The 16,751-nt window shown below is 37.1% G+C and overlaps 1 protein-coding gene across 1 annotated transcript; it reads left to right on the top strand.

Annotated features, from left to right (window-relative positions):
- Window positions 1-193: 193 nt before the first annotated feature.
- LOC145581145 (uncharacterized) lies at window positions 194-16,541 on the top strand. The gene is made up of 10 exons (XM_081638210.1): window positions 194-631; window positions 981-1,046; window positions 1,895-2,078; window positions 13,268-13,464; window positions 13,590-13,640; window positions 14,170-14,261; window positions 14,479-14,543; window positions 15,608-15,702; window positions 15,943-16,047; window positions 16,138-16,541. Exons 1-10 carry the CDS (start codon window positions 347-349, stop codon window positions 16,273-16,275), a joined length of 1,278 nt encoding a protein of 425 aa, XP_081494336.1. The 5' UTR covers window positions 194-346; the 3' UTR covers window positions 16,276-16,541.
- The last annotated feature ends 210 nt before the right edge of the window (window positions 16,542-16,751 follow it).

A 16,751-nucleotide genomic window follows, 5' to 3' on the forward strand; every position in this document is an offset into this window, starting at 1 on the left:
ACCATTTTAATACTTTGAGTTACCTTTTAAAATTACACCGTACTCTTAATTACAAAAATTGAAAAAATAACTTATACAATGTGCATAAACGTACCTATACTGGTTTTTTTTACCCGGCCTAAAAAGTCCGATGGTTAAACATATTAATCATACAAGACTCCCTTCAAAGGCTTAAAGGGCTAGAGCCTAGAGCTCAACTAGAAGGGAGCCTAAACCTTAAACCCTTTTGTCTCTCTTCTCTTCCCAACTTCTTCTCTCTCTAGGGTTTAAGCCCCAACACTTTACTACTACTTCCAACCCTCAAATTTGAATTTTCCCCCAAAATTTCTTCGAAAATCAGTTAACAATGGCGGCTAATTACATGTTTTACAGAGCCACTGCAACAAAAATCATCACCTCTTCCCAATTCTTTAACCCTTTAACCAAAACCCTTTCTTTTCAAATTCCATTTTCATGCCAATTTCTCAGGTATATTCACACTTCATTGTTTGAAAATGTATTTCACAAAAATCCCAGAAAAAATTCAAGGAATTTGTCAACATTCCCTGATTATAATCTCCAAAATGCCGCTTTTGGGGCTGATTCTCGCGTCCCTGCTACTATTATCACTGGCTTTCTTGGCTCTGGCAAGGTATTTATATCTCTCTTCTTAATCTAATTTTTATTTGTTAATTTTGTATAGTATAAGATTATCCACTTCATAATTATATTGCTTCTTGATCATTTGCCTAATTATGTTATTTTTAGAGGCTTAAGTATTCTGGGTTGAATTAAATTTGTGATTTTTTTTATATCTTTTGATTTTGAGCGTTGTCAAGGTAAAAAAGCATGGACATTTAATTTTGATTATAATTATTGTGATTATATTGTAATTTAAGTTGTTGGTTTTGAATTTGGAGTGCAAGTTTCTACATTATTTGGGAATGTTGCTGTTATTTCATATGTTTATAAGATTGTCTTGCTTGGTGTTATTTTGGCAGACTACTTTGCTGAATCACATTCTAACAGCTGAGCATGGGAAGCGCATCGCTGTCATCGAAAATGAGGTATGAAAATATATGCCTCTTGTGCTAATTGATTAATAGATGGTTCTAATACTACAAAAACCTGCATTTAGAATTAGTTACCGTTTTTTGAGTTACTTTCACAGTGATTCGGCCTCCAAGTGACTATATCAACTAATATTAGAATTGATTGAAGCAACAATGATACAATAGATAATCAACCTATATTAGAAGTAATTGCAACAATAATGACAACAGGAAGCAAAGGCCATATGTATTTGGATACCGTTGAGTATCTTTTGATTTATGCTTTCATAAGACTATACAGCACACGGCGAGTATATAGCCCTTGCACTTGTTCTATTACGACAACAATTTTAAACATTTGGCTAGTAGTAACTGAGAAGACTGAAATATGAAGAGAAAAGTTTCGATGATAAGTAGCCAAAATGATATCAAGCTTAGTAGATGTATCTAGGTATATACTATGCAAACTCTTTTTTACCTTTCATCAAAACTAGAGTACTGAATAAATGTAAAAGAATCACTAGTGCAGTTTACTCTTAACTATTTTTTAAATGGACTAATATTGCAATGACCTAGAGAGCATTCATGTTATGCAGGAATTGCTACATTTATCTATTGACTTGTCATTTCCCTGGATATTCCTTGTATCCATCTCTTTGGACATTTTTTTTTTTTATTTATAATAAGCTGTAACAGTTTCATTAATGATGTTTGAAACTTTGTTCCCTTTGTTAAATTATAGAGGATTGTTGCTATGTAGTATTCCGTGATTCTTACAAATGACCACAGTGGCACATATGCTCTCATCTGAAAAACTGATCGTCGCAGTGTTCTGTTAGCTAACTCTTTTTTTGTGTATCCAGTTTGGGGAGGTAGACATTGATGGTTCTTTGGTTGCTAGTCACTCGTCTTCTAATGAAGATGACATCGTTATGGTCAATAATGGCTGTTTGTGTTGTACTGTACGTGGCGATCTTGTGAAAATGCTGCTAGAACTAGTTAAGGAGAGGCGAGACAAATTCGATCACATAATCATTGAGACTACAGGTACTTCTTGCCATGTTTTTTACATTATCTTATTTGCTTCAGCCCGCATCTCAACAAATATGATTGATTTCCTTAAGTATTTCTTATGATTTAAATAAATATGTACTCCATAATAGTTAGTCTATTCCCACCTTTTGTCTTAAATCTAATCAAATTTAGTTCCGTATATTTAGAAAGTGGAACTATATGAATCATGCCATTAGGCATTAACAATGGATTGTGATGCTATGCTAACTTCTTAGGTCTATGCAGTGGGACAAGTAGGGCTAAGTTTTAAAATCAATATATTAAAGGTCATGTAGAGTTGTCAATTCGGGTATTCAAGTCGGGTTTGGGTCAGGTCAAATTAGGTCTCGGGTTAAATCAAGATCAGGTTATGTCGGGTCAATCTAGCTTTACATCAGGTTCAGGTCGGGGCAATTTCAGTTCAAGTTATAACAAGTCGTTCACCTTTCCGGATATAAGTCGGGTTCAATTCGAGTTAAAATCAGATCGGGTTTAATTTCAGGTTCGAGTGTGTTGGGTCGGGTTTGGATTAGAGGTGATCAACATTGGCAAAGCCCGCTAGCCCGGGCTGATCCGGCCCGAAAATAGGGCGGGTTTGGGTAAGCATAAAAATGCAATTTTAGTTAAAAAACCCGAAGCCGACCCCAAAAGCCCGCAAAGTCCGTTTTGGCCTGACAAGCCCGCTATTTTTTCCCGGATTTGGACACTAGAAATTGTGTTAAGGCACTGCCCGGCCCGAATTTTTATCACCTCTAGTTTGGATGGGTTAACAAGATGGTACATTCGGGTTCGGGTTAATGTTGAGTCGGGTTTTGGTTCACGTTCAATTATAATAAATATTGATATGGCCAAGTTGAACTATGTAATTACGCCTTCCATAATTTGATTAAGCATCATCAAGATTTTATTAAACCTATATACGAGTAGTAGAGAACAAAAGGTATATAAGCTGAACAAAAGATTTTATTAAATCGGATTGAGGGTTTACATAATTATACCTGTATATAAGCTGAATAAAAGATAAATAACATTTATTAAACCTTCCATGACTCGGGTTCATGTTTTAATTGGGTCGGGTACTAGTTCGGGTTCGGATTAAATCGGTTGACGGTTACTATCAGGTCGGAGGCAGGTTCGGGTTCAGGTCATAAAGTATTTGATCAAATCAGTTTTCGGTTAAGATCAGGTGAGGTTCGGATCGGGTTACAGGTCACTAGTTTCACCACATTGTTCAAGTACATGCTCTATTCAGATCATTGTCAGTTAAGGCCGGGTTATCGGGTCGGATCAGTTTTTGACATCTCTAATAATCAACACTTTTGGAGGAAATTTTGAGGTTTCGGGGCCCAGTGGCAAAAAGTGTTCAACACCTTAGGGGATATATCTCGGGGTCATATAATGTCATTTGAAACCATATATGATCATCATTATATGTTGTCATAGACGTACGTGGTAGACTTGAGTTTACGAAATCAATACAAGTTGTCATCGGGTAAAATGACGTTTTAGGGCATATTGGATGGTTCCTCCAACCCATTTGGACACCCGGAGGGTATTAGAGACCATGGTAAACATCTCGACAATTTTTATTTCCGGACGAAAAAAAGGTTAAAAAATTACAAAATTGAAGGCTATTATCCACGCATTTTGAGGAAATTTTGAGGTTTCGGAGCCCGGTAGCGAAAAGTGTTGAGACTCTAGGGGATATATCTCGGTGTCTTATAATGCCGTTTGAAACCATATATGATCATTATATGTTGTCATAAACGTCTGTGGTAAGCTTGAGTTTACGAAATCACTACAAGTTGTGAACGGGTAAAATGACCGTTAAAGGACATATTGGATGATTCCACAGACCCAATTAGACTCGCAGAGAGTATTAGGGACCATGGTAAACATCTAGGCAATTTTTATTTCCAAGCGAAAAAATGTCAAAAAATTACAAAATTGAAGGCTATAATCCACGCTTTTTGAGGAATTTTTGAGGTTTCGGGGCCCAATGGATATATCTCGGTGTCATATAATATCGTTGGAAACCATATATGATCATTATATGTTGTCATAAACGTCCGTGGTAGGCTTTAGTTTACGAAATTACCACAAGTTGTGAACATGTAAAATGACCGTTAAAGGGCATATTAGATGGTTCCACCGACCCAATTGGACTCCTAAAGAGTATTAGGGACTATGGTAAGCATCTCGACAATTTTTATTTCCGAGTGAGAAAAGGTCAAAAAATTAAAAAATTGAAGGCTACAATCCACGCTTTTTAAGGAATTTTTGAGGTTTTGGGGACCAGTAGCGAAACGTGTTAGAGACTCTAGGGGATGTATCTCGGTGTCTTACAATGTCGTTTGAAACCATATATGATCATTATATGTTGTCATAAACGTCCGTGGTAGGCTTGAGTTTACGAAATCACCACAAGTTGTGAACAGGTAAAATGACCGTTAAAGGGCATATTGGATGGATCCACCGACCCAATTGGACTCCTAGAAAGTATTAGGGACTATGGTAAGCATCTTGGCAATTTTTATTTGCGAGTGAAAAAAGGTCAAAAATTACAAAATTGAAGGCTACAATCCACGCTTTTTTAGGAAATTTTGACGTTTCGGGGTTCGATGGCGAAAAGTGTTAGAGACCTTAGGGATATATCTCGGTGTCATATAATGCCGTTTGAAACAATATATGATCATTATATGTTGTCATAAACGTCCGTGGTAGGCTTTAGTTTACGAAATTACCACAAGTTGTGAACGGGTAAAATGACTGTTAAAAGGCATATTGGATGGTTCCACCGACCCAATTAGACTCCTAGAGAGTATTAGGGGCTATAGTAAGCATCTCGACAATTTTTATTTCCTAGTGAAAAAAGGTCAAAAATTACAAAATTGAAGGCTACAATCCACGCTTTTTGAGGAATTTTTGAGGTTTAAGGGACCAGTAACGAAACGTGTTGAGACTCTAGGGGATGTATTTCAGTGTCTTACAATGTCTTTTGAAACCATATATGATCATTATATGTTGTCATAAACGTTCGTGGTAGGCTTGAGTTTACGAAATCACCACAAGTTGTGAACGGGTAAAATGACCGTTAAAGGGCATATTGGATGGATCCACTGACCCAATTGGACTCCTAGAGAGTATTAGGGACTATGGTAAGCATCTTAGCAATTTTTATTTCCGAGTGAAAAAAGGTCAAAAATTACAAAATTGAAGGCTTCAATCCACGCTTTTTTAGGAAATTTTGAGGTTTCGGGGTCTGATAGCGAAAAGTGTTGAGACCTTAGGGATATATCTCGGTGTCATATAATGCCGTTTGAAACAATATATGATCATTATATGTTGTCATAAACGTCCGTGGTAGGCTTTAGTTTACGAAATCACCACAAGTTGTGAACGGGTAAAATGACCGTTAAAGGGCATATTGGATGGTTCCACCGACCCAATTGGACTCCTAGAGAGTCATATGGACTTAGTAAGCATCTCGACAATTTTTATTTCCGAGTGAAGAAAGGTCAAAAAATTACAAAATTGAAGGTTACAATCCACGATTTTTGAGTAATTTTTGAGGTTTTGGGGACTAGTAGCGAAACGTGTTGATACCCTAGGGGATGTATCTCGGTGTCTTACAATGTCGTTTGAAACCATATATGATCATTAAATGTTGTCATAAACGTCCGTGGTAGGCTTGAGTTTACGAAATCACCACAAGTTTTGAACGGGTAAAATGACCGTTAAATGGCATATTGGATGGATCCACCGACCCAATTGGACTCCTAGAGAGTATTAGGGACTATGGTAAGCATCTTGGCAATTTTTATTTCGAGTGAAAAAAGGTCAAAAATTACAAAATTGAAGGCTACAATCCACGCTTTTTTAGGAAATTTTGAGGTTTCGGGGTCCGATGGCGAAAAGTGTTGAGACTTTAGGGATATATCTCGGTGTCATATAATGCCGTTTGAAACAATATATGATCATTATATGATGTCATAAACGTCCGTGGTAGGCTTGAGTTTACGAATTTACCACAAGTTGTGAACGGGTAAAATGACCGTTAAAAGGCATATTGGATGGTTCCACCGACCCAATTGGACTCCTAGAGATTATAAGGGGCTATAGTAAGCATCTCGACAATTTTTATTTCATAGTGAAAAAAGGTCAGAAATTAAAAAATTGAAGGCTACAATCCACGTTTTTTGAGGAATTTTTGAGGTTTTGGGGACCAGTAGCGAAACGTGTTTGAGACTCTAGGGGATGTATCTCAGTGTCTTACAATGTCGTTTGAAACCATATATAATCATTATATGTTGTCATAAACGTCCTTGGTAGGCTTGAGTTTACGAAATCACCACAAGTTGTGAACGGGTAAAATGACCGTTAAAGGGCATATTGGATGGTTCCACCGACCCAATTGGACTCCTAGAGAGTCATAGGGACTTAGTAAGCATCTCGACAATTTTTATTTCCGAGTGAAAAAAGGTCAAAAAATTACAAAATTGAAGGCTACAATCCACGCTGTTTGAGTAATTTTTGAGGTTTTGGGGACCAGTAGCGAAACGTGTGGATACTCTAGGGGATGTATCTCGGTGTCTTACAATGTCGTTTGAAACCATATATGATCATTAAATGTTGTCATAAACGTCTGTGGTAGGCTTGAGTTTACGAAATCACCTCAAGTTTTGAACGGGTAAAATGACCGTTAAAGGTCATATTGGATGGATCCACCGACCCAATTGGACTCCTAGAGAGTATTAGGGACTATGGTAAGCATCTTGGCAATTTTTATTTCGAGTGAAAAAAGGTCAAAAATTACAAAATTGAAGGCTACAATCCACGCTTTTTTAGGAAATTTTGAGGTTTCGGGGTCCGATGGCGAAAAGTGTTGAGACTTTAGGGATATATCTCGGTGTCATATAATGCCGTTTGAAACCATATATGATCATTATATGTTGTCATAAACCTCCGTGGTTGGCTTGAGTTTACGAAATTACCACAAGTTGTGAACGGGTAAAATGAGCGTTAAAGGGCATATTGGATGGTTCCACCGACCTTATTGAACTCCTAGAGAGTATTAGGGAATATGGTAAGCATCTCGACAATTTTTATTTCCGAGTGAAAAAAGGTCAAAAAATTACAAAATTGAAGGCTATAATCCACGTTTTTTGAGGAATTTTTGAGGTTTTGGGGACCAGTAGCGAAACGTGTTGAGACTCTAGGGGATGTATCTCGATGTCTTACAATGTCGTTTGAAATCATATATGATCATTATATGTTGTCATAAACGTCCGTGGTAGGCTTGAGTTTATGAATTCACCACAAGTTTTGAACGGGTAAAATGACTGTTAAAGGGCATATTGGATGGATCCACCGACCCAATTGGACTCCTAGAGAGTATTAGGGACTATGGTTAGCATCTTTGCAATTTTTATTTCGAGTGAAAAAAGGTCAAAAATTACAAAATTGAAGGCTACAATCCACGCTTTTTTAGGAAATTTTGAGGTTTCGGGATCCGATGGCGAAAAGTGTTGAGACCTTAGGGATATATCTCGGTGTCATATAATGCCGTTTGAAACCATATATGATCATTATATGTTGTCATAAACGTCCGTGGTAGGCTTGAGTTTACGAAATTACCACAAGTTGTGAACGGGTAAAATGAGCGTTAAAGGGCATATTGGATGGTTCCACCGACCCTATTGAACTCCTAGAGAGTATTAGGGACTATGGTAAGCATCTCGACAATTTTTATTTCCGAGTGAAATAAGGTCAAAAAAATTACAAAATTGAAGGCTACAATCCACGTTTTTTGAGGAATTTTTGAGGTTTTGGGGACCAGTATCGAAACGTGTTGAGACTCTAGGGGATTTATCTCGGTGTCTTACAATGTCGTTTGAAACCATATATGATCATTATATGTTGTCATAAACGTCCGTGGTAGGCTTGAGTTTACGAAATCACCACAAGTTGTGAACGGGTAAAATGACCGTTAAAGGGCATATTGGATGGATCCACCGACCAATTGGACTCCGAGAGAGTATTAGGGACTATGGTAAGCATCTTGGCAATTTTTATTTCCGAGTGTAAAAAGGTCAAAAAAAATTACAAAATTGAAGGCTACAATCCACGTTTTTTTGAAGAATTTTTGAGGTTTTGGGGACCAGTATCGAAACGTGTTGAGACTCTAGGGGATGTATCTCGGTGTCTTACAATGTCGTTTGAAACCATATATGATCATTATATGTTGTCATAAACGTCCGTGGTAGGCTTGAGTTTACGAAATCACCACAAGTTGTGAACGGGTAAAATGACCGTTAAAGGGCATATTGGATGGATCCACCGACCAATTGGACTCCTAGAGAGTATTAGGGACTATGGTAAGCATCTTGGCAATTTTTATTTCCGAGTGTAAAAAGGTCAAAAATTACAAAATTGAAGGCTACAATCCATGCTTTTTTAGGAAATTTTGAGGTTTTGGGGCCTGATGGCGAAAAGTGTTGAGACCTTAGGGATATATCTCGGTATCATATAATGCTGTTTGAAACCATATATGATCATTATTTGTTGTCATAAACGTCCGTGGTAGGCTTGAATTTACGAAATCGGTGCAAGTTGCAAACAGGTAAAATGACCGTTTCTTGACATATTGGATGGTTCTACCTACCCAATTGGACTTTCGGAGGGTATAAGGGACCATGGTTAACATCTCGACAATTTTTATTTCCAAGCGAAAAAAGGTCAAAAATTACAGACTTGAAGGCTGTATAATCAACGGTTTTTGAGGAAATTTTGAGATTTCGGGACCCGGTGGCGAAAAGTGTTTGAGACTCTAGGAGACATATCTCTTGGTCATGTATTGACTTTCAAAATCATATATGATCATTATATGTTGTCATAAACGTCCGTGGTAGGCTTGAGTTTACGAAATCACAACAAGTTGTGAACGGGTAAAATGAATGCCAAAGGGCATATTGGATAGTTCTATCGACCTAATTGGACTCCCAAAGAGTATTAGGGACCATGGTAAACATCTCGGCAATTTTTATTTCCGAGTGAAAAAGGGTCAAAAAAATTTACAAAATTGAAGGCTGTAATCCATGCTTTTTGAGGAAATTTTGAGGTTTCAAGACCCGGTGGCGAAAACCGTTGATACCCTAGGAGATATATCTCGAGGTCATGTATTCGTTTGAAACCATTTATGATCATTATATGTTTTCATAAACGTCCTTGGTAGGCTCGAGTTTACGAAATCACAACAAGTTGTGAACGCGTAAAATAACCGTTAAATGACATATTGGATGGTTCCACCGACCCAAATGGACTCCCAGAGAGTATTAGGGACCATGGTAAACATCTCAACAATTTTTATTTCCGGGTTAAAAAAGGTCAAAAAAAATTTACAAAATTGAAGGCTATAATCTACGCTTTTTGAGGAAATGTTGAGGTTTCGGGGCCCGGTAGCGAAACGTGTTGAGACTCTAGGAAATATATCTCGGTGTCTTATAATGCCGTTTGAAACCATATATGATCATTATATGTTGTCATAAACGTCCTTGGTAGGCTTGAGTTTACGAAATCACAACAAGTTATGAACGGGTAAAATGACCGTTAAATGGTATATTGGATGGAACCACCGACCCAGGAGGGTATAAGAGACCATGGTAAACATCTCGGAAATTTTTATTTTTGAGCGAACAAAGGTAAAAAAATTACAAAATTGAAGGCTATAATCCATGCTTTTGAGGAAATTTTTAGGTTTCGGGGCCCGATGGTGAAAAGCGTTGACACCCTAGGGGATATATCTCGGTGTCATATAATGCCGTTTGAAACCATATATGATCGTTATATGTTGTCATAAACGTCCGTGGTAGACTTGAGTTTACGAAATCGGTGCAAGTTATGAATGGGTAAAATGATCGTTTCATGACATATCGGATGGTTCCACCTACCCAATTGGACTCCCTGAGGATATAAGGGACCATGGTAAACTTCTCGGCAATTTTTGTTTTCGGGCAAAGGTCAAAAAATTACAAAATTGAACGCTATAATCCACAAGGTTTTTTGAGGAAATTTTGAGGTTTTGGGGCGTGGTGACGAAAACCCTTGAGACACCAAGGGATACATCTCGGGGTCATATAATGCCGTTTGAAAGCATATATGATCATTATATGTTGTCATAAACGTCCGTGGTAGGTTTGAGTTTATAAAATCACTACAAGTTGTGAACGGGTAAAAAGACCGTTTAAGGGCATATAGGGTGGTTCCACTGAACAAATTCCAGAGGGTATTAGGGTCAAAGAATTACAAAATTGAAGGCCAATCCACGCTTTTTGAGGAAATTTTGAGGTTTCGAGGCCTAGTTGCAAAAAGCCTTGAGACCCGAAAGGACACATCTCGCGATCATATAATGCCGTTTGAAACCATATGTGATCATTATATGGTCATATTGGATGGTTCCACCGACCCAATTGGAATCCCGGAGGGCTATGTTACTCGGAGTCTTTCATTTCCCTCACGTGTCCGTGTCGACACGACTCGTGTTGGACACGGACACTTGGACACTTCATTTTTAACTAAAAACACAACTTTTTTCAAGAAAATGAGCGAGTTCGACGCTTGGACACCCGTATATAATTTGACACCTTATCTGAGTCCAAGTAACATAGCCGGAGGGTATTAGAAACCATGGAAAACATCTTGGCAATTTTTATTTCCGGGCGAAAAAAGGTCAAAAGATTACACTATTGAAGCCTAATCCACGCTTTTTGAGGAAATTTTGAGGTTTCGGTGTCGGTGGTGGCGAAACGTTTTGAGACCCTAGGGGATATATCTTGGGGTTATATAATGCCGTTTGCAACCATATATGATCATTTTATGTTGTCATAAACGTACGTGGTAGACTTGAGTTTATGAAATCACTAAAAGTTGTGAACGGGTAAAATGATCGTTTAAGGGCATATCGGATGGTTCCACTAACCTTATTGGACTCCCGGAGAATATTAGAGATCATGGTAAACATCTCGGTAATCTTTATTTTCGGGCGAAAAGAGGTTAAAAATTTACAAAATTGAAGGCTATAATCCACGTTTTTTGAGGTAATTTTGAGGTTTAGGGGCCCGGTGGCGAAAAGGCTTGAGACCCTAAGGGATACATCTCGGGGTCATATAATGCCGTTTGAAACCTTATATGATCATCATATGTTGTCATAAACGTTCGTGGTAGGCTTGAGTTTACAAAATCGGGGCAAGTTGCGAACGGGTAAAATAACCGTTTCAGGACATATTGGATGGTTCCACCTACCCAATTGGACTCCCGGAGGGTATAAGAGACCATGGTAACATCTCAGCAATTTTTATTTCCGGGCAAAAAGAGGTTAATAAATTACAAAATTGAAGGCTATAATCCACGCTTTTTGGGGAAATTTTGAGGTTTCGGGGCCCGGTGGCGAACAGCCTTAGACCCTAATGGATACATTTCGGTGTCATATATTGCTGTTTAAAACCATATATGATCATTATATATTGTTATAAACGTACGTGGTAGGCTTGAATTGGCGAAATTACTACAAGTTGTGAACGGGTAAAATGATCGTTTAAGGGCATATTGGATGGTTTCACCGACCCAATTGGACTCCCGGAGGATATTAGGACCATGGTAAACATCTCAACAATTTTTTATTTGGGGAAAAAAGGTTAAAAAATTACAAAATTGAAGTCTATAATCCATGTTTTTGTAGGTAATTTTGAGGTTTAGGGGCCTGGTGGCAAAAATCCTTGAGACCCTAAGGGATACATCTCGGGGTCATATAATGCTGTTTGAAACCTTATATAATCATTATATGTTGTTATAAACGTCCGTGGTAGGCTTTAGTTTACAAAATCGGTGCAAGTTGCGAACGGGTAAAATGACCGTTTGAGGGCATATTGTATGGTTCCACCGACCTAATTGGACTTCCGGAGGGTATTAGGGACCATGGTAAACATCTCAGCAATTTTATTTCCGGTCAAAAAAAGGTCAAAATTACAAAATTGAAGGCTATAATTCTTGCTTTTTATGGAAATTTTGAGGTTTTTGGGCCCGGTGGCGAAAAATGGCAAAATTAAAGGCTATAATCCACCCCATTGTTCATGTACATGATGGATTCAGATCATTGTCGGTTAAGGTCGGGTCCTCGGGTTCAATTTGAGTCAAATTCAGATCGGATTCAATTTCAGGTTCGGGTTGTGTGTGTCAGATTTGAGTGGGTTAATAGATGGTACATTCGGGTTCGAGTTAGTGTTGAGTTGGGTTTTGGTTCAATTTCAATTCCAATAAATATCGATTTGCTCAAGTTGAACCTATATAAGTACGCCTTCCATAATTTGATCAGCATTATCAAGATTTTATTAAACCTATATATGAGTAATAGAGAACAAAAGGTATACAAGCTAAATCGATTGTGGATTTACAGATTTGTACCAGTATATAAGTTGAACAAAAGGCATATAAATTTTATTAAACCTTCCATGACTCGGGTACAAGTTTTAATTGGGTCGGGTACTAGTTCGGGTTCAGATTGTTGTTGGGTCGGATTAAATCGGTTGACTGTTACTCTCAAGTTCGGGTTCAGGTCAAAAAGTATTGGATCAAATCTGTTGTCGGTTAACATCAGGTCAGGTTCACGTCAGGTTACAGGTCATTAGTTTCACCCCATTGTCCGGGTACAGGTTGGGTTCAGATCATTGCCGGTTCAAGTCGGGTTCTCGGGTCGGGTCAGTTTTTGACATCTCTAAGGTGACAATAGTATTCACAGGGTTGGAAAAGGGAAAGGAAATTCCAATGTGATAATGATTTTTTTAATATGAATTATGACATAAATTCTTTTGTTAAATTAAGAACCTATGTTGTCTAAGGAACTCTTAGCCTCTTAGGACACAACTGCTCCTACTGAAGAATTTATTCTGGTCTTCTATTTGTCAACCCATATAATTTACTCTTTGTTTTTCTTATCTAAATAGATAATTTTCTGTGGCTTTCACAGAGATTTATTCAGGTCTCTCTGTCTTTTTACCTTAATAGGTGGGGTTAGAGGAAAAAAGTAGCAGCATGCTTCCTGTGCTTGATTATCAAAATTTTCAGTTTCCTGGATTGCAAAGTCATTAATATTTAACTACTGACCTTCATGGCTTACATTTCTCAATCAGGTCTTGCAAAACCGGGTCCAGTAATTGAGACATTTTGCAGTGATGAGATGGTCTCACGTTATGTAAAACTAGATGGTGTTGTAACGATGGTAGATTCTAAACATGCCACAAGACATTTGAATGAAGTTAAACCAAGATTTGTTGTGAATGAGTCTGTAGAACAAGTTGCTTATGCAGACCGGATTATCATAAATAAGGTACTTTGTGAAGCTTTGCTACTTGTTCAGCAACTATTCTGTAACTTTATTTATTGCTTTGACAATGAAAGGTTTGTATCCTTGTGCTGCAATACTCATTTATCATAATTGTAATGGCTTTGCAGACTGATTTGGTTTCCGAGGCTGACTTGGAAGTGTTGACAAAGAAAATCAGGGTAGGCTTTCTAATCTGATTTCTCATTAGTCTTCTTATTTGAACAATTTATACAGTAGTGAGAGAACATTTCTTTCTTGTTGTCCTCTTTAATAGTGTCACCATTGCTTCATACTCATGGTTCCAAGGATTTTGCAATATTGGCTAGCATTATGCAGAGATAATGCAAGATTGTCACACCTCAAAATAATTTCTGTTGATATTCTGGAAGTTTTGAGGAAGTTAGGAAGTTCTTAATTTCATTAGAGTTAGAGTTCTTAATTGCTGTTGTGCTGTGTTGCATTGCAATGAAATAAGACTGGTCTAGGGAAAAGCTTCTGTTTTTTACATTTTATAACTGTTATATTTTTGACACTTTGAATTAAATCAGTACTTGGTTCGATTATGTCACATTTCCTTCAGGATTAACTGGTGAGGATATTGTTTCAAAGCCATAAAAGGCTATACAGTTAAATAGTTAATGCCCTTTGTAGGAATCTTATATTGAGATGAACTCACTCTATCTATTGTATTCTTTGTCTCTTCTGCAGCATATAAATGGAATGGCACAAATACAGCACGCAAAATATGGAGCTGTTGACATCAACTTTGTTCTAGGAGTAGGTGGATATGATCTTGACAGGTCAGCTTTTGTTTGCAGTCTGTGATCCTTATGATTTATGAGTCATACTTTTGAGAGTTGAGACTTGCTAGTGCTGGTTGTAACTACAGTTACTCAGATGCAACTTCAATATTTTGTCTCTTTCTATCTTATGCTCATTGAGGATTAGTTAAGTATGATAATTAATTGTCATTTTGGAGCAAGCAACGTGATATTATTTCCGTCTTGGAATTTGCAGGGTTGAATCTGCTGTCCGATCAGATGATTCACATTGTGCTAGTCATGAACATAAAAAGGGACATGGTGAGGAACTCTTTTTTTTTTTTTTTTTTTTTTTTTTTTTTTTTTTTTTTTTTTTTTTTTCTGTCATTTATCAATGTTTTGGTCATTACTCTCTCTACATAAGATTCTAATGCTGGAAGGTGGTATTTGTTGCTGCCTTTACTATGGTAGATTAACAACTTTCGCCTCTACTATTAGTTGTTAACATTTGTCTTACATCACTGCTTCTTTCCAATTTTAATAATTGATGTATCTATAGCATGAATGCATGATATGTGGTAAATATTTATGAAAGTTTGTTTACTCTGCTCATTGGTGATTTTTAGTGTGGTATAATCTGTAGCTTGCACTACTCTGCAAGGCTTGCAGAGATCTTTTGTTGGCATGAGCCGCATGATATCCTTGGTTTCTGGTAAAAATCATTGGTGGTGACTGCTGATCCATGATTTGATTTTGGAAACATTAACATTCAAAGTTGTTGAAAGCCTAGCCTGTTGCATAGATTTGTATTGCAAATTAACATTAGTTGTACTCCGTACTATGTTAGTAAGGGTTTATGTATACGACCCTACTTATAGGATTAAGGCTTTGTTTGTTTGATTGATTGATTGTACTATGTTAGTAAGCTTCACGACTAAGGTTGGACATAAGTATGTGTCTAGGTGTCAAATTAAGCCATTTTAGGAGCATTTTGAACATATACAGCTGTGTATGAGGGGTCAAATGTCCATACCCATGCAAGATTGTCACTCTGTCAATAATCAAGGGTACTTCGGTTGAAATGAGGTGTTGAACATAGTAAGAGACATAGAGGTTGTATCGGAAATACATGAGGAATTATGGTATAGCAAAGCACACATAGTGTTAGTGATGGATATAATGTTAAGTTTTTAACTTTCCAAGCCTAAGGAACTCAGAGTAAATTTATGGATTTATTTTTATTATTATTATTGTTTTTTTCCATATATATAATTCTCCTGTGCTATATTTACTTCCGCGGTTTCATCTTACTACTGCTATGGATGATCTACTATTAAAATAGTAATTGCTCATCTAATTTTCCTCTGTTTTGTTGATTGTAACAGAGCATCACCAGGGTCATCATCATCATGATCATACTCATGATTCTGCTGTGTCTAGTGTGAGCATTGTTTCAGAAGGAACTATTGATCTTGATGAGGTAACTAGTTATGCTCTCGTCTTAACTTGGTAATTGTTAATGAGGGATTACTCATACATAATGATAAATTAATGAGTAATCAGTGTTTATTAGTGGATTTTATCTTGAGATAGGTGGCCTACTTAAATTTCAACTTTTCAAAGCATAAAACAACATTTTAGTGTTGTTCATTGATCAGAACCTTAGTACCAATTTATCTCGAGAATCTTAGTGTTTAAAATTGAGCTTCCTTGTGATTAGCTTGACGATTGGCTCGAAAGACTGATAGAGGAAAAGGGAGAAGACTTGTACAGATACAAGGGAGTCTTATCAGTCAACGGATCTGATGAGCGCTATGTTCTACAGGTATTTGACCATAAATTTCTTACTCTGTTTTAGTATTTGGTCATCATTGCACAATTGATAAACCTTAGGTTTATGGTGGTGGTTCTTCAGGGTGTTCACACTATGTTAGATGGTTGCCCGGGAAAAACATGGACTCCGGATGAAAAGAGGATAAACAAACTGGTTTTTATTGGACGCGATTTGGATGAAACAATGCTAAGAAAGGGATTCAAAGGATGTTTGGTATGACAAATTACCTGCTCGCTTTCAATTGATAGTATACGGTAAATATTGTGACATGAGAGACCATAAGGGATATACACCAACTGTAAATTATTTCACCGAATATTTTGGAGTTGTGAGGCCGGTTGGATGGTTTGTAGGTCGATTGAATAGATTTGGTCGGAGGGAATTCAGTTCGTATCTTTTTTCTACGATGAATATACCATTCAATTTCAAGTGTTCTAGTGTATATCATTGACATTTTTGTAATCAAGTTGGCTAAATTTAATGAGCTTACTTAGGTACTCAAAAAATGATACTCTGCGAGTTTGAAGGCTTCAAACGTTTCGTTCTTGGTACATTTCACATTTTCTTTCTCGTTTCGGTTTCGTTTTCACGTTTTTATTGCTGTTTCGATTGCTAATGATATACGGAGTATTATACATTTATACGGGTGCTTAATTATTTGGGTCTTAAATTACATTTTATTATTTCCTGAAGAA

The sequence above is a fragment of the Chenopodium album genome, chromosome 2 (assembly GCF_948465745.1).
Source record: "Chenopodium album chromosome 2, dcCheAlbu1.1, whole genome shotgun sequence".
Taxonomy (NCBI): Eukaryota; Viridiplantae; Streptophyta; class Magnoliopsida; order Caryophyllales; family Amaranthaceae; genus Chenopodium; species Chenopodium album.

Bases quoted from the DNA above. Each gene is read 5' to 3' on its own strand.
- LOC145581145 (XM_081638210.1), top strand. From the start codon at position 347: ATGGCGGCTAATTACATGTTTTACAGAGCCACTGCAACAAAAATCATC. The intron at 13,641-14,169 runs GTAGGCTTTCTA...TCTCTTCTGCAG, and splicing joins TGTTGACAAAGAAAATCAGG to CATATAAATGGAATGGCACA. The intron at 14,262-14,478 runs GTCAGCTTTTGT...TGGAATTTGCAG, and splicing joins GGTGGATATGATCTTGACAG to GGTTGAATCTGCTGTCCGAT.